Raw genomic sequence first — 19,759 nt, 5'->3', positions numbered from 1 at the left:
GCAGTCGCTTTTCCTGGAAGACAAGTCAGCTCACCCAACGTCACTCCGCACGAGAATGCGGCAGCGGCAAGTGCCTCACCAAAGGCCCCCTAACCCGAAGCAGGCGACCCGCACAGCCAACCAGAAGCCAGGCGGGCAGGCGGGGGTCGGCACAAAGCGTCCATCCTGGCGCACGGACGCATGAGCCGAGAGTTCAGTAATCACAAAACCTCACGACCTCCCGCCCTTCTGTCCTCGCCTGCTGGACTGTCGCTGACTGCACGCTCTCCAGCTTCGACTTCCTGCATGACTGGACAAGTACGACCATCTACGAGTATGTTTTGACCCGGACTGCTCAAGGTTCAAGCTTCCGGTGCTAACAGCCATGCTAGGGGCAGAGAGGCATTGTTGAACACAAAGACTACGGCCTGCTTTAGGAATTCATACACAAGCTTGGCCTGGTGACTCAGTCCTGCTTGTGCGGCCAGATTACCAAGCTGGGCTTTTCAGGGATCAAATTCCAATTTGTCGGGCGACGCGGGGACGCATCGCGTTCTTACATTTGACACCCGCGAGCCACCAGACCAGACCGCACCGCACGCCCTACGCATCAAGACCCTCGCATCCCCCACATATCCTTGCCTCTTGACACTATCGTCCTTTGAAACGCTTTTGTGCACTGCTGAGATCTCGCTGGGGCTTCTCCATTACTCAACTTCATATTCAGTCACGAGATCCTTCAACGGAAGATGACCTCCTCTGAAAGCGAAGAGCGGTCTGCGACAACAAGAAAGCGTTCGCGGACGAGCCCTGGTAGTGAAGATGCCGCTGCGAAGAAATCTCGCGGTCGGCCGCGGGTGGATACTCAGGACGAAACGGCTGCGGACGTAAGTAATATCATCTTACAGTCACTGCATGTTCTTCTTTCAGATCTACTGGACACCCTCAACAACAAGGTTCACCGTGGCATTTATCTGAAGTGCCAAGTCCTGATATCTAAGGCTTGCAAATGAAGAGTCCTCTGCTCATAGGTCTCCGCCGCTGGATGCATGACCTTGTCTCGAACACTTCAACATTTTGCTGACCAGAAGCTGACTGCCCCCAGCGTCGTCGTACACAAATCCGACTAGCACAGCGAGCATACCGTCAAAGAAAAGAGACAACGATCTCGTCTCTAAAGAGTCAGGTCACTGAACTCCAGAATGCGGTTGAAGAAATGAACCGATCATTCGTCCAATTCAACGACTCTGCTATCAGCTCCGGTGTCCTCACCCTCCGACCAGAATTAGGAAGGGACCTAAAGTCGACTATGGAGACCTTTGTCAAGATTGCACGGGCTGCTGCTGCTGACGGAGGCAACTACGACGAGGAGACTGGAGAACTCGAATTTGATCCGGCCGCAGAGCTACACAAAGCGACTGAAATCGCGAGAGCCGCTCGTGCGAGCTCCTCCATAAACAGACCGACTGCGCCTCCTGTCCCAGAGCATACGGAAATTGGGTGGGGATACGTTGCTCAGCCCACGGATTCCTCGTCACCAGAGCCAGATCATAGCAATTCTCTCTCTGCGAGCACCTTCATCCCAGCCGCGATCAATTCTCCATACGAAATGAGCAAAGAAAACAGCCGTTTCGTGACTTCCCGGATGGGCAACTATTCGACCCCCGTCAATAATGGAAGCTCGGACAATCATTCATTCTCACTGATCAACGCACTCATGCAAAACGTCTCTCCAAATTCCATTCAACCACAAGCGTTCCTCGCCAGGGTACCTACTCCCTCTAATATCTTTCCACCTATCTCAGAGAAGGCGCCGTTACCCACACGGTTCGCATCGCCAGATGGGCCAAATCTCACCAAGACACTGAGTCTGCGAGCACCGTACACATATAGTTTCCAAGAGACAACCTTCGCCCGGCGGTTGATACGGGCTACAGTCGAGCGGGGCTTCCATCTCTTGAGCACAGCGTCTCTACACCCTGCGGCAGTGAATCACGTATTCAAGCTGTCGTTGCCATATATGTCACGCGATCAAATGCTTGCCCGGTTCCGCGCCATTCTCACTAAATCCAACTCAGACACCCTGGATTGCTGGCAGACGCCTTTCATTCACCTGGGCGGAGCCGGGACCCACTACCCACGTAGAGATGCAAATGGCAGTGTTGAACCCCCACCAAACTCGTGGAATGTACGGAGCATTGGCCCCCTGAAGAAACTCATCCTGGAGAGTTCCGTAGACAGCTCTGTCAACCAAGTAGTCGACGTCGATCTTCGTGGCTTCGAAGGCGAGTGGTTCGATGCGCACGACGTAGAGGGCTACCTTGAAGAGATGGGCGTGCGTATAGATCCGCAAGCATCGTTCGCCGAAGCATACGTTGATGTCGAGGAGGCCCTCCACCCTGACATGCCGGCTATGATATATGGCACGGACATTCCGCTCAGCATGGAGCCTGCAGTGGACAGTTTCCATTCGAGGTCGTTTGATGTTGAAAGCCAGGCTCACAGCAGTTCGAGTGGAGACAGTACTACCGACCATTCCCCACCGCGGACGCCTGGGATGTCGACCTTGGATCAACTGCTTGCTCAGACTGATACCCCGTATGGTCTCGATATGGGGGTTGGAGACTTCTCCAATTTTGGCAGGATTTCAGAGTTGGACACGAGTGGTATGTTCGAGCCGTTGGGCCTTGATCTTGGTGGCGGCTTCGACATGGACGACACTAGCATGACCTTGGGCTTGGACATGATGGGGGTGGAGCCCGTGAAGCGGAAAGTGAAGAAGGCAGTCCTCGTCGATGTTTCTAAACTCATTGAGGGTATGCCGGCTCTGCTCTCTTCTATCTTACGCCTGTTGCTGACTTTGCGAACAGAGGTCGTTAAGAGGGCAGTCTGTCTTGGCCGTTCGCCCGGTTACCGACGCAAGGATGTCGACATGGCGTTCAAGTCAGCGCTTATCCAGGCTTTCTAGATTTCGAAAGTCTCTGGTCGTGTGAAAAATAATGGACTTGTAGGTTTCAGCGTGGTGTTAGCGGGCTTGTTTTACGACCAATAGTCTTCGGAGTTACATCAGTCTTTACACGGTGGGATGGTATACTCGTCTCAACCTAGGGTATCTGCGACGTGTTCGGTGTCTCTCTGTGTGATAGTTTTGGGCAAAATCAGTGCCTGGGGTTTCTGCAAGGAACCAGCAAGATACCTTCGTGTTATTCAAATCGTGCTTACGATGGCGATACTCCTGATAATGACGACCGGTGCAAATTATATCCACAGTGCCGTGACAAAAGTCGGCTTACACCTTTTTGCCACTGCTTGTGGTGGTTCAATGCTTTGATCAATATAAAGACTGATAATCGCACGTATAGTCTGTAGACTTTACTTCAAATGATTGGCAAGGTATCAGTCTTCTTATAGAAAGAGACGATTATATTGCTTAGATATCTAGGAACGCTTTGAAGTCTTTCGAACAGCGTTCAAACCGTCTTAGACAGTAATGTGTTAGTACTGTAGAATAATGAGGTGTGGTGAAGTTACACAGTCCTCTTTAGATCCGAAAGTTCCTGGGTTTGCATTGGACAGCTGGGGACTGTGACACTGTGGCGCCACAACTTTGCCAAGCAGCTCTGCTTCGGGAGAGTCCACAGTGACATGAAGTTCCTTTACGATATAAAAGACACCTCAGCGCGCTCTCATGTATAAAGCAGTTTGACAAGTTCTGGAGACAAGGCACGCTAGGCACTAGCGTGGTGGCTAGAATAAGCGAGAGGCATGTCTTCAGACTCAGGCGGCGGCCCTGCTTCCTCACCGTTGCCACCACCTGCTGGACCAAGACAACCCCCAAGCCAGCGCTTCGGACCGTCCTACAAATACAAGAAAACGCTTCCGCAGGCCGTATAGTCCGTGACGCTGGACAGCTAGAGTGCCTCACGCAGGGCTATCGTCGCGCGGCAGCCTCTCGCGCTGACGTCGTCTCCCACATTGCCAACCCAACTCCAAGAGTGAACGTCAACGACACCAAGCCGCAGACACCTGCATGCTTGCAGCCACGCTCCTTCCACGTCCTCTTCGTCCGATATCTCTATCCGTGAACCGGCGCCATGTCTAACGTTGTCGTGGTTAGTGCCCTCTGTCTCCCAGCTGCTTGTCCGGCAGCGGCGGCTATGGAACGCGCAGCCTGACTGACAGCGCGCAACAGGGCACCATCTACCAGCAGATCATCGAGAAGGTCATCCAGGCTTCGCAGAATGACTTCGAGGAGTTTGGAGTCGACCAGGCGACGCTGACCGAGATGAGAGATGTGCGTAACAATCTGCCCCTTGCGCGTCGCTTTGCACCCTTTGTTCTGTCACTCGCTGCCCCGGCGCGGCTTTCTCCATCGATTTCCTGAGTCCCTTTTCATTTTCGCATCGCGTCCGGGTCATGTACGGCGTCGTTCGTCGTCGCAGTGCTCCATGGCAGCCCGGATGGTGAGGCGGCAAAAGCGGGGCGGGCCGGTCGCAGCGCAGAGCGTCGGTCTCGGGGCAGCCGTTGTATTTGGGGAGCCTTTTTATAGCCCTGCTCACCAGGCCCCCGCCACGTATTCTGCGCCAGTCTCCCTTCGGCCTAGCCATCACATGACCTTCCCCCCTGCTCTCGTCTCAGCATGCTTCGTTCATTCACTCATGCAGCAATAGATGCTAACGGTATTTCATAGGTCTGGCAGACCAAGCTCACGAATCTCAACATCGCGCAGTTCCCGTGGAGCCCCGCCGCCGTCGTGCAGGACCGCAACACGCCAACTGTGCCCTCCAATGCACCGAAGCAGGAGCCGTTGGACTCGCCGCAGATCCCGTCCATGCCGACCCAGCCAGTGCAGACCGGCTACGGTGGCACACGCATCAAGACCGAGTCAGGATACGACAGCCCAGTCTCTGCGACCTTCCAGCAGCAGCCCAATGGCTTTGCGGGATCCGGGGGCTATCCGAATCCTCAGCTCACTGCCCAGCAGCGGAGGGACCAGCTCATAGAGCAGAGATTCGGGGTCCAGGGTAGCAACCTAGCCATGGGCCAGCACGGCCAGCATGGCGTCAACATGCCCCAGCCTGGTCAGCAACAGCATCAGCAACAGCAACACCGCATGCAAATGGCTGGTCAGCAAATGCCTGGCCAGGGCCAACAGGGCCAACGTCCTCCGCACATCGCTCAGCGCCAGAGTGGGCTCTACTCTGCGCAGAACGACGGCTCTGGTGATGCCCTAGAAGAGTGGAGCACCATGTATGCAGGCCTGAAGGCTGAGCCAGAGGATGGTCCGAACGGCAGGCACGCCGCTGACCGTCTGATGCGCGACCAGGTTGAGGCGATGGCGCAGCGCCAGGACAGCGGACTCATGGTACCCCTCGATGAGCTCCCCAAAAGCAGGAAGCGCAAAGTAGCCCGTCGCGTCCGAAAGCAGGCGTCATCGTCCGAGGCCAGCTCTTCGAAGACTCCTCGCATTGCTCAACTGGATGGAGAGGATGATGACGAAGACAAGAAAGAAGAGCGGGACGAGGATGCTATCAATTCCGATCTCGACGATCCGGAAGACGATAACGACGGCGGTGACGACAGCAATGACGAGAACATGGACTACATGCTCTGCACTTATGACAAGGTCCAGCGGGTCAAGAACAAGTGGAAGTGCACCCTGAAGGACGGTATTCTTACCACCAACAAGAAGGAGTACCTCTTCCACAAGGCCAACGGCGAGTTTGAATGGTAATCAATTCATTCAAACACGGTTTTGTTTGAATTAGCTGATAGTTTCCGTGAGATTCTACGATGCGGGAGGGGCGCCAGGCACACAATTTGAGATATCGACAGGAGGCATGGATGCCTGATAGGTGGGTTTCTTGCTTACCAAGGTTGGCTCTGGGGGCGTTCAAGGGTGGCGGCGTGAAATTTGTAGAGTAGCTCTCCTTGCTAGATATCTGGCTAAAATGAAAAACCTTGCGTGCGACTCTTCGGCGTACACTATGTGTTTTCAGACGCCTATAATAGATGTTGAAAATTGTCCCCGCCCGAATCACAGAGGGGGTTTTCTGGGGTGCATCAGCGAAAAAGTCCGTCAATATAGCAACCTCCAAGCCTGTGCTGTTTTCGAAGATGTATCGAAAGTCTGTGGGTGGTGGTATAGACCATTGTCCTGCTCTTTGTAGTACGATCAAGGTCTCCTGCTGCGGTCAGCTTGTCAAACGTGGCGGGGAAGTCAGGCTGACAGAACTGCGTTCTACGAAGTAGATTAAGCAGCAAATTGAAGAAGTAACACTACATAAGCTGCCTTCATCTTTCGCTCGTATATATACATGTTCGCGAAAGCCTTACGTGTTCCTAGGCATGGCTTTGAAAAGCTTTACGACTTCAGCGTGTGACTCCTGCGAGAAATGTGCAGCGCCCTAGGGCTCTCGTGTATGCAAAAGGAAAGACATTTAGCGTGATGTCACTCAGGAGCCTCTTACGAAATAGCAACGGAGCTGAAGTGAGACTGGGGGGACTAGATATATAGCCATCTAGGGGCAAATGCGATGCACCCCGCAGATTGGCCAGCGCGCCGCCCTCGTGCAGGCTTCATCGTTACCAGATGACCCGCATTAGGGCCCGCGACGCGCAGGCCGTGTGGCAGGCGTTTCTTGCCCGGGCTCTGCTTCTGCCAACTGGTTCGACGTGGCCGTTCAGGCCTCCAGATGCCATGAGTCCGTTAGGAGTGCTGATTGGTAGGCGAGAATGGCGTGGCAAGGGGGCGCTCGGGTCGCGTCTTCAACTCTCAACCACCCACGTCCCGCTGGCTCTGCTCACCGCGACCGACGCTTCAAGGGCACTGAGGGCAACGGTCCGCGCTGCGCAGATGGAGGGCAAGGTCGGGTGGCGGCGTGGCCGGCGAGTGGTACCGTACTTAGCTGATGGCCTGCGGCTCGTGTGTGTGTGCGGGTCACTGCTGCTGCGGGTTGTGTGTCCTGGACTTCTTTCTGTCACCGAAGGCGCGCTGGAGAGGCTTCCGCTTTCGCGTTCTTCAGCTACGGGTGCCGTTCGTGTTGTAATAAGATCTCTCTTAATCATAATACTCTCGTTTTCCCATCTCCCGCTCCCGAGTTCCCGGGGCGTGTTTCCCGAGTCGTTGACGGCAGCATCGATCGTGCTTTCCTCATTCGTAGCGCCGAGAATCCAACGACACACCGTCGCTCGCTCCCCCGAATCGCTCCCCGCTGGGCAGAGCGAAGAGCGTTGGCAGGCAATGCAAAGGCTGGACGAGAAAGAGAAGAATGCAAGCTTGTGAGAGCAAGAAACGGACAAAATACTTGGGGTCGGTCCCTTTTGATTACCGCCAATTGCAGAAGAAGCCCCATCAGAGGCTGGTACGACAGAGGAGAAGAGAGAGGACAAGAGCTAGGAGAAGGAGAAAGGTCGATCTGGGATGAGTTGAGGGCTGATTACCTCTCTGGCACAGCTACTGCGTTTGGGATCCGGCGTCCGTCCAGATTGAGAGGCCTCACCACCAAGCCCCACGAGAACGAGATGCCCCCGTCGAGATCGAAGTGTCCAGTTTCTATCACCAGCAGTCTTGCAGAGGCACATTAGCGGTGTGGACCAGAAACGTTGGCGCTGTGTACGGAAGAGGCTTCGGAGGACGACCAGCGGCGGCTGTGGAGACGGCGTGTAGGTGAAGGCACATAGGGCATCAGAGGATTCATCGCAGCCATGGCGACATATCATGCATACACGCCTGTTCACATGCAGGCTTTCCATCGCGTCTCATCGCCGATAACGCCGGTACATTCCCCCCATCAGTCACTCTCCTCAACCCCCTCGCGCACCCCCGTCCACACCCTCACGCTCCACGAGTACCGCAAGCAGCAAAACACGCCCAGCCCGCATACGGCAAGCCCTGCAAGGAGTTTGAAGCGCAAAGCTGCAGCTTCGAGGCTCAGCTCCCTCGAGCGAGTACCGTTGGTGCAGTCTTCGGTGTCGTTGAGCTCAACGCGTCCCGTCACGCGCTCGCCCTCCGGCCAACGTCACGGCCAAAGTGAGTTTCTACCCATCCGCCCCACCTCTTCCGTCTGTCTCTCCTCCACCTCCTACCCTCCACCTCCACCTTCAACCCCCTGCTCACAACACCAACCTCTGCAGGCGTCTCGTCTGCATCCGCGCACGGCCAAGGTTAGTCTCTATGCGGTCCACCTGCCACCGTCTTCATCTCCTCCCCATTCACCTCCGACTTCGCTATGTGCATGTACTGACAACGCTACCTCCACAGCCGTCTCGTCGGCTTCGGAGAATCACGGCCAAGGTTAGTTTCTACGCAGTCCATTTCCGCCTCTCCTCCCCTACACCTCCCTTTCCTCCATCTCCTTCCCTTTGGGCTGTGCCTTCAAGATGTGAACGTGGTGTTGACGCCACCTCTTCACAGCGGCCTCGCCCGCTTCAGCGCACTACGGCCAAGGTTTGTCATTTTCGCCCCACCTCTTTCCGTCCTTCTCTCCTTCGTGAAGGGGTCCTTGACCACCCCCAGTCTGTATCTTGTTGACAGCGCAGATTCCGCAGCCCTCTCGTCTGCTTCGGTGTATCAAGTTCCAGGTTAGTTCTATCCGGCCGGTCCGCTACAATGCTGCTCTCTTCTACCTCCACCTCGACCGCTCTCCGCCACTTTGGCACGCTGACAACATCAACCTTCCTTAGACCTCTCGCCTTTGTCAACGCATCACGCCTACAGGCCATTGCCGTCCCACAGTCTATCGACAAGCCAAGCTAGAGACGCTCATGGCTCTTTGACGACGACGCAGCAGCAGCAGCCGCGAAAGGTGCTTCACTTTAAAACAAGTAAACGCCTCCCAAAGCCTTTGCCCTTGCCCACAACCCACTCCTTTCGCGCGCACCCTGCAACGTACCCTTTGTTTCCTCCCAATTCTGCTCCTTCGCCTCCATTCGAAAACTCTCCGCCTCGCCGGTGGGCAGAGAGATCTTCGGAAAACCCAACGACTTCGACCGATCTGCTGCGCTCCAGCGCAGGCCAGACGACTGTCTCTACAGTCTCGCTGTCGAGATTCCCGTACCCGCCGCATTCGCCCGACGCATTCTCCGCTCAGCAGTCCTTGGATTCGTTTTCGCAGCACACGCAGATAAAAATCACGACGACCGCTCCCGCCACGCCTCCTGCGACACCTGCAATCTTGCACTACCGAGGTGCCTCCTTCGATTTGATCAATCCACACAACTCTCTAGGCCTCCATGACATTGTGACGCCTGGAGGTGACGTAGAGCCCGACGCTGGTGACTATTTTCCAGACCGACAATCCGACGAGGACTCGCGAGACCATAAAACCGATTTTACAACGCGACAAGATCCGCCACCCGAGACAAGCATGGCGCCTACACGCCGAGTGTACACAGACTTGAAGTCTGCCCACAAGCAGATCGCCCGTCCCTCTCCTTTCCCCGCGAATGAGAGTCCGAACGTCAACGCGCCGCTGCCTCCCGAACCTGTTACGCTGCGCAATCCCATCAGACCGGATTCGCCTTTCTTCCCTGATCTAGCTCCGCGCCCACTCAACATTCAGAAACCTACCGTTGCCACTCGTTCGGAGAAAGTGCTTAAGCGTCTTTCAAGCCCATTCGCTAAGAGAAATTCACGAACCAAGAGAGAGTTACAGGGAACGGATTTAGAGGCAGTTTCACGACGCCGCGATTCGCGAACATCCGGTATCTATGGCAGACCCCTCAGCCGTGGTAACCGATCAGCATCCGCGATCCCCGCGACTGGTGGAAAGGGAATTGAAAATACGCGTGGAGGGGTCACATCTGAGACAGCTTTGGTCTATTCTCAGCAATCCGAAGACCATGCCTCGGTCTACTCCGATGAAGATGATAGCTACCAGCACTCGCTCTGGGGCGAAAGCAATCAGGATCGCCGGAGTCTTCCGCACGGCTACCGTACGAAGGCAATCGACTATTCTGGTGAGGTGAATCCTGATCCCTACAAGTATGAGCACGACAAATCTGCACATACGAGCGTGCGCTTGTCACGCGGGAGAGTTCCCTCAGAGTTCCTGAGCGAGCAGACAGAGCAGACTGATACCCTCGGGAAGATCATTGATGGATATCAGGATCAAGGCACACCGGATACGCGTATAGACAGTCTCGAAGGTAGTTCTCTCGAAAGCCCGCTTCCTAGACTTAGTTCCAGCCTAGCAAAACTCGACTTTGGTCTGCGAACTAGCCAGTATAGCAATCTGTCTGACACCAAGATCCCAGTAGCCGGCAACATGTACAATCGGAAGCAAACTATGTTCAAGGGCCCGGGGTCTCCGCCAGGATCTCCTCTTCCCTTAGGACCTCCAATCAGCCTTGGACAGCCACGCCCTTCCTTTGGTAATCGCACACCGTCATCGGAAGTGCTCTCGACCGACAACTCATATGGAGATACCCGTCATCTTCTTGGATTATCCCGAGCTTTTGAGGTCCCAAATGTTCCTCGAATTCCGGAACGCTTTTTGAGCCATAGTGTGCCGATTGTCCCTCTTAGCCAAACCGTGCCGGGTAGCACAGATACTAGACGCTACAGCACAAATCCTTTCATTCCAGGAGCTTTGGAGCCTTCTTCGTCTTACTCCCAAGAGCTAGCTACGACTCCACCAGAAGCGCTAGCTACGGCTGAGCGCATTTTCGAAGAGACTCGTAAGGAGGGTAGAAATCCTTCCATTCCCACCCTCTGGAAGTCCAGTTCAGTGTCTGGTATCTCCTTTCCCGAACCCGAGGGGCCGGCTGAGCGAACGTCTCCCGGAAGGAATTCGTTGGAAGACTTCGTCGAAGAAGAAAACGAGCGAGACTGGATCACAATTAACGAGCGACGCGATATCCGGAGAGAGTCTGGCGACAGTATCGCTGATTATTCGAGCCGGAACCCCAGCTCCGACGAAGACCGGCAAGTCGTTGTGCATCCCGGAAATCCATCCATTCCTCATGAGTACAAGAAGACCCAGCTTGAATCGGGCGAAACCGTGCTTCTTCCTACGTATGGAGGAACGCGACTACCTACAATGAACGCGTTGCCCAGGAATTTCTCAACGCCATACCGACATCCAAGCCCGATGGATGAGCACGAGCACCCCTTTGATTCTTCGCCGCCCACCATGACTACCGGCAGAGCACGAGAAAGCTATGGGCCGTTCGCCTTGGACGAGCTCAACCTATCCCCAACGCCGAAGTCAGGCGAGCTTAGCGAAGATAGTGAAGTACCTCGCCTACCGGCGCGAATGGGAAAGTATCGCGACAACGTAGGGAACGGTGACGCGCAATACGAATTGACCGAGAAGGAGATGCTAGATGCTGGGCCGAACGACAATATCATCTACAGTAGTCAAGGTCTTCCCTCATCGAGTCACTATGGAGATAGCAGGTCGTTCTCCTCAGCTCGCGCTGAGCCTGCAACAATGAGCACGCTGGCACAAGAGCGAGAAAATTCATTTGCGAAACTAACTATTCTGGGCCCGAAAGGCAACTTGACTGGAACGCCTCTCGGTACAGGAATGCGGGAGGTTGGGAGCAGCTTGGCCGACTCCAGTAGCCCTGGTGCTGCATTCTACTCGACTCCCATTCGCGGCCACAGAGCCAATATCTCAGGACCTTCGCCGTTCTCCCGATTGACTTCCCCTCGCGCATATGCGCCCAGCCGGTACTCTCATTTCGGTACACCTGATCCTAATTCTCGGAACTCCAGCTTGACTCGAGGTGTTAGCTACTCGTCCAACCATGCTCCAGTATCTCCCACTGAGTCTGTGTACTCTACATACGACAACCAGCCTAGGTTCCATGTGAAGCCGTTGAATCTTGGACAGGCTCCCAACGACATCGAACTCCAGGATCTCGAACGCACCAACTCGACTAGTCGCGGGAAATACACACCAGCCCGTCATGGATCGACGTCTAGGCGGTCTTCCGTGCCTAACCAGACGGGTTTACGCGAGCTTCGCCTGACGAGCACTCCCATCCGTCTTGCCAATGCTCCGCTTCAGGCTGTGAGCGCTCCCGATACAGCCACAATTTCGTCGAATCGGTCTAGAATGACCCGAATGAGCGACCTCATGCACATTGGACCCTTCACGACCTCCCAGCAACCTCTCCGCGAGTACCGACAGCCTGTTGCACCTTTCGTACAGGAATATAGCCCGCACTTGCTAGCTAACCAGCGTTGCGGCACTCCGACTGTCGTCAAGCGCCTCAACCGAATTTCATGGATCTACTTCTTTGCATGCTGCATCACCCCGGTCTCTCTTTTCGCGTACCCTTACGGCTTCGGCGACTACCTCGTCTTTCATCACAGCAAGCGCTTCTACAAAGAGTCCGGAGATGTGTTTCAGGAGGCCGGGTATAGGCAGAAAGCTATTGCTGTCTGGGCTGGACCTGTATGGATGATCGTGGCTATGCTCGCGATTGTTTTTGGCGCTCTAGGCGGGTACAAGGTCATTTGAAGGCAGGTGTGTTTCTTTGGACGATTTCGACTCCCTGGATTCTGGACTATGGATGGGCTCCTGGATTAGGCGCTGTTGGCTTGACTTTTGCACTAATACTCCTTTTTGAATTCACTTTTACGATGATTTTGCATGGCGTTTTGCATGGGCGGGGTGGATTCCAGGGAGCTTAACAAGGGCCAAACGACCTACAGTCGGAGGCCAATATCGGTGGACTAGCTAAGGGATAGCCAATGGGATGAAAATAAGATAAAATTAGTATACTTACACACTTCCTTGCCACTGTCTGAGGTGCCTTATCATGCTTCTAGGAATCTAAAAAGCATGCTTTTGAACTGTCGATAAGCTTACTAGGCCACATCAGACGGTGTTAGAAAGGTGCACATCGACTAGAAATGCTGGTCCGTGACGTCCAATTTGACTGTTTGAAAAATGATTTTGAATTTACACAGTTAAGACTGCATACTTCCCTCTTCCGTCTCGTCTATAATCGATATAAGTATACTCTTTTGCCACAGTCTGAGGTGCCTCATAATGCGTCTACAAATCTAAATATCGTGCTTTTAAACTGTCAGTAAGCTCTCTAGGCCACCTCAGACGGCGCGGAAAAGGTATACATAGACTAGAGATGCTAAACTACGAGGTCTCAAATATCACTGTTTACGAGATTTACACAATTTAGTCTTCCCTCATCTTGTACAATCAACGTATATATATACTCATTTGCCACCGTCTGAGGTACCTCAGGATGCTTCTACGAAGCCGAAAATCTTGCTTTTTCATTGTCAGTAAGCCCGCTAGGCGACCTCACACGGCGCTGAAGAGGTGTACACAGGCTGGAAATGCTACTATACAACGTCTCGAACATCATAACTAATCCAACTCTACACACTTGATATTACACACTTCTCTCATCTCTCTTCTATTTCCTCATACTGTTGATGTATGTGCACTTGTTTAACACCGCCTGTGGCGCCTTGAAGAGCTTTCAAGACCCTGAAAAAGATCGGTTTGAACAGCTAATAAGCTCGCTAGGCCACCTCAGACAGTGCTGAATATGTGTACACGGGCTGGAAATGCTGATATACGAGGTCTTAATTGACGAGATTTACACATTTAAGAATGCACACTTCCCTCTTCCGTCTCGTTCACAATCGACGTATGTACACTGTTTTGACACTGCTTGAGGCGCCTCAAAGAGCTTTCATGAACCTGAACAAAATCAACTTGAAAACTCAGTAGGCTCACCAGGCCACCCCAGACAGTGCTGAAGAGGTGTACACGGACTGGAAGCTCACATCTATGACATCTCAACATGACTGTATAAGAAGTCAGTACAAAGTTCGGCGCTTCAAATTGCCGCTAGATAATTAGGTCAATAGTGTAATTTCCGAGGATGCAGACTATAACTTCTCTTTCTAGGCGTATTCAACCATCCGAGGCTTCTCTTGCCTATGCAGCGTCTGCCATTTTGGGATGTCATTTCCAGGCGCTAAAGATTGCAGCGCCCCTTTCTGGACGTATTCAACCATATTGGGACTCTCATACCTCTCTAGCATTCGAATTCTTGGGATGTCATTTCCGAGAGCTGCAGTTTGGAACTTTCCCTTCTGGGCGTATTCAACCTCTGAAGGACTCTCATGCCTATTCAGCTTCCGTATCCGTAGGATGCCATTCCCGAGGGCTGTAGAATGGAACACCTCTTTTCCGGGCGCATTAACCATCCGAGAACTCTCATCCATATTCAACACTCGAATCCTTGGGATGTCATTTCCCGGCGCTGCAGATTAGGGGCTACTCTTTAATGACCCAAATTCTCGTCTCCATAGTGCTGCAACATCATTCGGAGGTGTAGGACTGTAGTTTCGGCAACGCAGGCAACTGCCTCTGGCCTCTCAGGCCTATTAATTTTTCAAAATCTTGAATGTCGTTTCCACGGAGGTGCATATTGTAATACCGCTTTGGCCATCTGAGGACTGTCTTGCCTCCTCATCTTTCCGTTTCTCACGATTTTATATTCTTAAGCCTGTGAATTGAGACTCCGTCTCTTACCTACCGATATTCTATCTATTGGGCCGAGTGACACGAATTAGAGTTGACCCCTTGTTGTTTTGACACTGAAAGTAAATATCTGAAGGCTCTCTAGCCCATTCGTTTTCATATCCGCGCTATGTCTTGTTCTTAAGCCTGTTCTTAAGCCTTATTCTATTACATAACGATATTGTATCTCTTTGACCAAACAGCACAAGTTGAACATGGTCCTTCTTTCATTTTGATAATGTAGGAAGACAACAGAAGACTCTCTAGCCCTTCCATTTTAAAATCCACACGATGTCATATTCTTAAGCCCGCGAATTGGGCTTCTGCCTCGTGCATATCAACGGGCCAATATCGTGTTGTTTCAGCTTAGCTACAAACACCTCTTTGACGCCGCTTGAGGTTCTCTGACAGCCTGAAAGAATTCCAGACAGATGTCACGATTCCTCCTCTTCGAATCTGACCTCGCAGTTCCGCACCGCTTTGACTACTCTTCATCAAGGTCTGTAGCCTTCTGATAGTCTGAAATATAGTGGGAAGGGTGTAACCGATCCTCTTCTCCCAATCTGACTTCGCAATTTTACACTGTTTGAACTACTGTTCAATGCGGTTTGTGGTGCTCCAGCAACATCTTAAGAACCAGATCAAGATGTAAGGAATCGCACCCTGTAATTTAAACCCAAGAAGACATTAGGAATTTGACCCACTTCGTATTTGCGTCTGTCTCAAATCTTGACGAGTTGAATTGCGATTCTGCTATCTTGATCACGCCGTTTGTGGTCCTCTAGAGTATTAATAGAAACGCAGAGCAACGGAAGACAGATCCAGATCGTGTACATACTTCTACCACCGCCTGAGGTAGTTCGGCAAGCTTTCAGGCTTGTGAAATGTTCATATCATGAGCGTGGTATGCACAGCGTCCTGGAAATACCAAATTGAGCATCTCGGGAAACTTGCAATCTGATTGGTCGACCGATTTTGAAATCTTGGCAGCGAAATTTATGTCTTGACCACGGCGAACTTCATCCCACCACCAATCTTGCTTCTTCGTTGTACTCAACCCGCACTCGCAGTCCACCATGTCGTCTATGAGAAATGCGGTCCAGCGCCGCAACCACCGAGAGCGCGCTCAGCCTGAGGAGCGGGCGAAATGGGGTCTGCTCGAGAAGTCAAAAGGTAGCACCCAGGAACATATTCATTTCAAAATACTGCATTATTCTAACGCACCCCAGACTACAAATTGCGCGCCCAGGACTTCCGCATGAAGAAGCAAAAGCTCAGGGCCCTGAAATCCAAAGCCGCGGACCGCAACCCAGACGAATTCTCCTTCAAAATGATGAGCTCGAAAGCGGACAACGGTCGCAAGCTCGGCGATCGAGGCAACAAAGCGTTGAGCGTGGATGTAGTTAAGCTGCTCAAGACTCAGGATATTGGTTACGTGCGGACGATGCTGCAGGCGACGCGGAAGGAGAGAGAGAAGCTGGAGCAGGAGGTTGTGCTGGGCAAGAATGGTGTCAAGACGTTCAACCAGGTGAGGGCAGGGAAGACGGGCAGCCATATGGTGTTTGTAGAGAGCGCCGAGGAGCAGAAGGAGTTTAAGCCCGAGGAGTGGTCTGGGACTTCTATGGAAGGGCTAAATAAGGCGTGGAACCGGCCGCGGGACTTTACGATGGAACAAGAGCAAAGTGACGGCGAAGAGCTTGGGATCACTTCTACCGCGAAGCTCCCCAAGAAACAGCAAGAGATTGAGGCCGCCAAGCGGAAGGAAGAACGCTCGTCAAAGAAGAAGCGTGAGCGGGCTCAAGATTCACGCATGTCCCGGTTGGAAGCTTTGAAAGCTAGAGAACGAGATCTGAAGAGTGTCGAGGACGAGCTAGAGACACAAAGAGCCAAGATGGCTGGCACAATTGGTGGCGTCAACAAGAACGGCGTCAAATTCAAGGTCCGGGAACGAAAACGCTGATAGAGAGACTGGGTGTCGAGCGCATTGGCTCAGTGCTTGGTATGTACATTGGATCCGGCCAAAGGTTTTCACAGCATTTTGCGAACAATTCTGCAGTACGTCCACAGCCTTTCTCATTTGGTACATTCGTTGACTCCTATTTACAGCCGCACGCTCTCAGACACGTACCTATAATTTACTTGGCATCCTCATTGCGCCATCCAGCCTCAACACAGTTCCATTCAGCATTTGGTTCTCGACGCATTCCATCACCAGCCTCGCGAACTCCTCTGGCTGTCCCGCCCTCTTCGGAAATTCCATCACCCGCTCCAACCCTTGTCGCACCTTTGCTCCCATAACCTTGGTCATATTGCTCTCGAATAGACTGGGTGCAATCGTCACCGCCCGAATGCCATATTTCGATAAGTCCCGCGCAAGGGGCAATGTGAGCGACGCAACTGCGCCCTTCGATGCGGCATACGCTACCTGTCCCATCTGGCCCTCAAAAGCCGCGGAGGAGGCTATCATTATCAGGACGCCGCGCTCGCCATCAGGACCGGATGGGGTATTTGTGGTTATGGACGGGAGGGTTTGGCGGATCAGGTCGAGTGTGCCGTGCAGGTTTATGTTGAGAACGAAGTCGATGGAGGAGAGCGCAAGAGGGGTGTTCGACTTGTCGATAATCTACGAATGGTTTTCGAATTAGAGACAGCCTTCACATGGCATAGCAATGGCGTATAGCTCACCAATCCAGGCAATCCAACACCTGCACCTGCTACCACTCCTCCTATGCTTTTCCCTGTGTCTTTGACCCACGCTACCGTCCCTTCTACTGCTGCAGCTATCGAGTCGGTGTCCGATACGTCTGTCTCGAAGAACTTTGCCCTTTCGCCCAGCTCTTGTACGACCTCGGCTCCCGAGTCTGCGTTTAGGTCGAGGAGAGAGACGTATGCGCCTGCGGAGTGGAGCGAGCGGGCGGTGGCGAGACCGAGGCCGGATACTCCTCCAGAAATGAGAAATATGCGGTCCTGGGGCTTCATCGCGGGGTTTGGCGGGGGGGAACGTATGCAGGGAACTGCTGTAGATTATAAGAGTCTACATAGGACAAGCTTTGAGTAAGCTTACGTGGTAGCTGGGTTGTCGTGGCGATTAGTAGGAAAGACTGTGTTGTAGGTTTTGTGTTGAGAGTTCGTGACGCGGGTTCGCATGTGAATTATCTCCGAGGTTTCCCACAATCGTGGCGGTATTCCGCTTTAGGCTAGTGGGATTTTAGTTGTACACACAGATGGATAAAATTATGGATTGCGCAGATCTGGGTACAACTTTGTCTCGTTTGTTTGCTCTTGTCCTCACAAATGGATTCATTCAGTGAGGCTTTGACAGCTAAAAATGGTACGTATTGAGAATGAAATCATGCATTGGATGGAATATCCCAATCTATTATACAGTAACACTGAGAGTGATCCAACGTGTACGTCGATCAATACTCTGGAAAATCGGGGTCTATCCTCTTCATCCAAGCTCTCAATCCATTTCTGATATCCCCTATCCAACGCGTACCACCGCTGTCAAGACCCATCTCTTTCATTTTTCTAACTGCGAGTTGAGAATCATTTCCGAGTCTACAAACAACATATATTGGCTTGTCATTCGCCAAGGTGCGCAGCTGCGCAACCCAGTCATCTTCTGAAGGAGCTTGTGACGAAGGTTTGCCAGACTCCGATGAGGAACTGCGGGCTACAATAGAGTAAGGTATATTCATACTTCCATCTAGATTGCATAGTTCGAACTGGACTTTTTCGCGGACATCCACTAGTATATGCTCCGTAGGCATAGTCTTGGTGTCCTCGGCGGGGATTGAGCCATCCCGAATCCGAGAGTATTCCTCTACAGATACCCGCTCCGTAGCAGCCAGGGCATCCACAGGACTTACAGCTCCACAGAACTGTACGTAATCGAGAGATCCGGACTTAAGTGCTTCCCGAGTAACTGTAGTCTGTGCGGAACAAGCGCTGCATTTTGCTTTCCTGGTCCGAAGGCGTATTGAACGGAAGGGTGGGTTGGAAAAGGCAGAGAACAGGAGTAGAGATGGTGGCTCGGAGAGCCTATGAGGATCAGGGACACTATTTCCAGACGGAAGGCCCTTTTGGAGGTATGTTGAGTCGAAGTCCGAATACCGCTGGATGCCTTTTGCGATGATTTTGATCGTCTCAAGGGCTTGCAGGACTCCCATAGTTCCCACAACAGGCCCGAGAATACCACCGTCGCCACAACTCACCACGCTTGCTGCGGGCGGTGGCTTTGGGAAAACACATCTATAGCAGGGCCCGCCTTGTGCGTGTCCGGGAGGTAGTGGAGGGTTGTTTAGAACCATGAGTTGGCCATCAGTGCGAAGTGCGGAAGCTGATACGAGAGGTTTCTGTGATAGTACACAAGCGTCCGATATTAAATATCGGGATGCTGGTGTGTCTGTACAGTCGAGAATGACGTCGTATTTCTCGAAGATATCGAGCGCAATTTCTGCAGTCAGACGTGTATGGTACGGGATGTATTTGACCGTCGGATTTAATCTATGGGATAGGTTAGTTTACCTAGTTGCAAAACATGAGAAGAACAAGATCCTGCTTCTCTATTCTCTAGAGTGAGAACGACAAGGAAAGGGTACCCACGATCTTAGCGAAGCTATAGCACTATCAACCTTAGGCATTGCGACACGCTCCGTGCTATGCAGTATTTGTCGATGGAGGTTGGACTCTTCTACAGTATCTCCATCTATCAGCCCTATCATACCTACACCAGCTCCCGCCAGGTATGCTGCTGCAGGGCACCCCAAACCGCCTGCACCAACCACTAATACCGAGGAGGATTTCAGACGTAGTTGACCTGTTCTTCAGGATTAGATCGTCAGAACTCGACACAGTCGAAATAGGAGACGGATGATAAATGAAGTGCATTTTCATAGGCGACGGTACCTGTTAGCCCGATTTCTGGCATTATGAGCTGTCGGCCATAGCGTCTATATTCGTGCTTGTCCAGCGGCCATAATTTTACGACCTTGTCTCCATTCTGCTGATGAGAAGAACCCTCTGAAGCCTCTGCAGGAAGTGATTCGGGAGCTATCTCTCCTAGACCTAGTGAAATTTGACCACTTGTGTCGCGCGATGAGATATCACGATCGTTCTCGGCTTCAAGAAGCTGGTCCCGCAGCCGTTGAAGTTGGACTTCGCAGGACGCAATTTGGTTGCGCAAGGACACGATCTGCGCGTCGCGAGACGTCATGATATGTAGTGTTGGGTTGCTTCTTATAGCGGATTGTTTTCCTGTTGAT

General features: G+C 52.6%; 6 protein-coding genes across 6 annotated transcripts; 4 read left to right on the top strand and 2 right to left on the bottom strand.

The window, feature by feature from the left end:
* Positions 1-258: 258 nt before the first annotated feature.
* Positions 259-3,268, top strand: BDZ99DRAFT_464095 (uncharacterized protein). Its single transcript, XM_033720228.1, has 4 exons — positions 259-313; positions 372-866; positions 1,085-2,795; positions 2,850-3,268. Exons 2-4 carry the CDS (start codon positions 729-731, stop codon positions 2,945-2,947), a joined length of 1,947 nt encoding a protein of 648 aa, XP_033575164.1. The 5' UTR covers positions 259-313; positions 372-728; the 3' UTR covers positions 2,948-3,268.
* Positions 3,269-3,952: 684 nt separating this feature from the next.
* BDZ99DRAFT_464094 (transcription factor IIA, alpha/beta subunit) lies at positions 3,953-5,901 on the top strand. Its single transcript, XM_033720227.1, has 3 exons — positions 3,953-4,091; positions 4,172-4,273; positions 4,670-5,901. The coding sequence occupies exons 1-3, from the start codon at positions 4,074-4,076 to the stop codon at positions 5,711-5,713; spliced, it is 1,164 nt and encodes a 387-aa protein (XP_033575163.1). The 5' UTR covers positions 3,953-4,073; the 3' UTR covers positions 5,714-5,901.
* Positions 5,902-9,082: 3,181 nt separating this feature from the next.
* On the top strand, positions 9,083-12,722 carry BDZ99DRAFT_464093 (uncharacterized protein). The gene has a single exon (XM_033720226.1). It carries the CDS (start codon positions 9,348-9,350, stop codon positions 12,450-12,452), a length of 3,105 nt encoding a protein of 1,034 aa, XP_033575162.1. The 5' UTR covers positions 9,083-9,347; the 3' UTR covers positions 12,453-12,722.
* Positions 12,723-15,568: 2,846 nt separating this feature from the next.
* Positions 15,569-16,452, top strand: BDZ99DRAFT_390563 (putative U3 small nucleolar RNA-associated protein Utp11; the record flags this gene model as incomplete). The annotated part of the gene is made up of 2 exons (XM_033715688.1): positions 15,569-15,665; positions 15,722-16,452. 2 exons carry the CDS (start codon positions 15,569-15,571, stop codon positions 16,450-16,452), a joined length of 828 nt encoding a protein of 275 aa, XP_033575161.1.
* A 146-nt stretch (positions 16,453-16,598) lies between these two features.
* Positions 16,599-17,601, bottom strand: BDZ99DRAFT_464091 (3-hydroxyacyl-CoA dehydrogenase type-2). Its single transcript, XM_033720225.1, has 2 exons — positions 17,178-17,601; positions 16,599-17,115 (listed from the first exon to the last, which is right to left on the bottom strand). Exons 1-2 carry the CDS (start codon positions 17,469-17,471, stop codon positions 16,621-16,623), a joined length of 789 nt encoding a protein of 262 aa, XP_033575160.1. The 5' UTR covers positions 17,472-17,601; the 3' UTR covers positions 16,599-16,620.
* A 188-nt stretch (positions 17,602-17,789) lies between these two features.
* BDZ99DRAFT_509534 (uncharacterized protein) lies at positions 17,790-19,710 on the bottom strand (the record flags this gene model as incomplete). Its single annotated transcript, XM_033724412.1, has 3 exons — positions 17,790-19,001; positions 19,101-19,314; positions 19,404-19,710. The coding sequence occupies 3 exons, from the start codon at positions 19,708-19,710 to the stop codon at positions 17,912-17,914; spliced, it is 1,611 nt and encodes a 536-aa protein (XP_033575159.1). The 3' UTR covers positions 17,790-17,911.
* Positions 19,711-19,759: the final 49 nt, after the last annotated feature.

Source organism: Mytilinidion resinicola (genome assembly GCF_010093595.1).
Source record: "Mytilinidion resinicola strain CBS 304.34 unplaced genomic scaffold BDZ99scaffold_12, whole genome shotgun sequence".
In the NCBI taxonomy this organism is placed as follows: Eukaryota; Fungi; Ascomycota; class Dothideomycetes; order Mytilinidiales; family Mytilinidiaceae; genus Mytilinidion; species Mytilinidion resinicola.
This window is presented reverse-complemented; position numbering and strand designations above follow the sequence as displayed.

Coding starts and splice junctions, on each gene's coding strand:
- BDZ99DRAFT_464094 (XM_033720227.1), top strand. Junction 4,274..4,669: donor CGCTGACCGAGATGAGAGAT/GTGCGTAACAAT, acceptor GGTATTTCATAG/GTCTGGCAGACCAAGCTCAC.
- BDZ99DRAFT_464095 (XM_033720228.1), top strand. CDS start 729: ATGACCTCCTCTGAAAGCGAAGAGCGGTCTGCGACAACAAGAAAGCGT. Junction 867..1,084: donor AGGACGAAACGGCTGCGGAC/GTAAGTAATATC, acceptor GACTGCCCCCAG/CGTCGTCGTACACAAATCCG. Junction 2,796..2,849: donor TGTTTCTAAACTCATTGAGG/GTATGCCGGCTC, acceptor CTTTGCGAACAG/AGGTCGTTAAGAGGGCAGTC.
- BDZ99DRAFT_464091 (XM_033720225.1), bottom strand. CDS start 17,471: ATGAAGCCCCAGGACCGCATATTTCTCATTTCTGGAGGAGTATCCGGC. Junction 17,116..17,177: donor GTGTTGGATTGCCTGGATTG/GTGAGCTATACG, acceptor AACCATTCGTAG/ATTATCGACAAGTCGAACAC.
- BDZ99DRAFT_464093 (XM_033720226.1), top strand. CDS start 9,348: ATGGCGCCTACACGCCGAGTGTACACAGACTTGAAGTCTGCCCACAAG.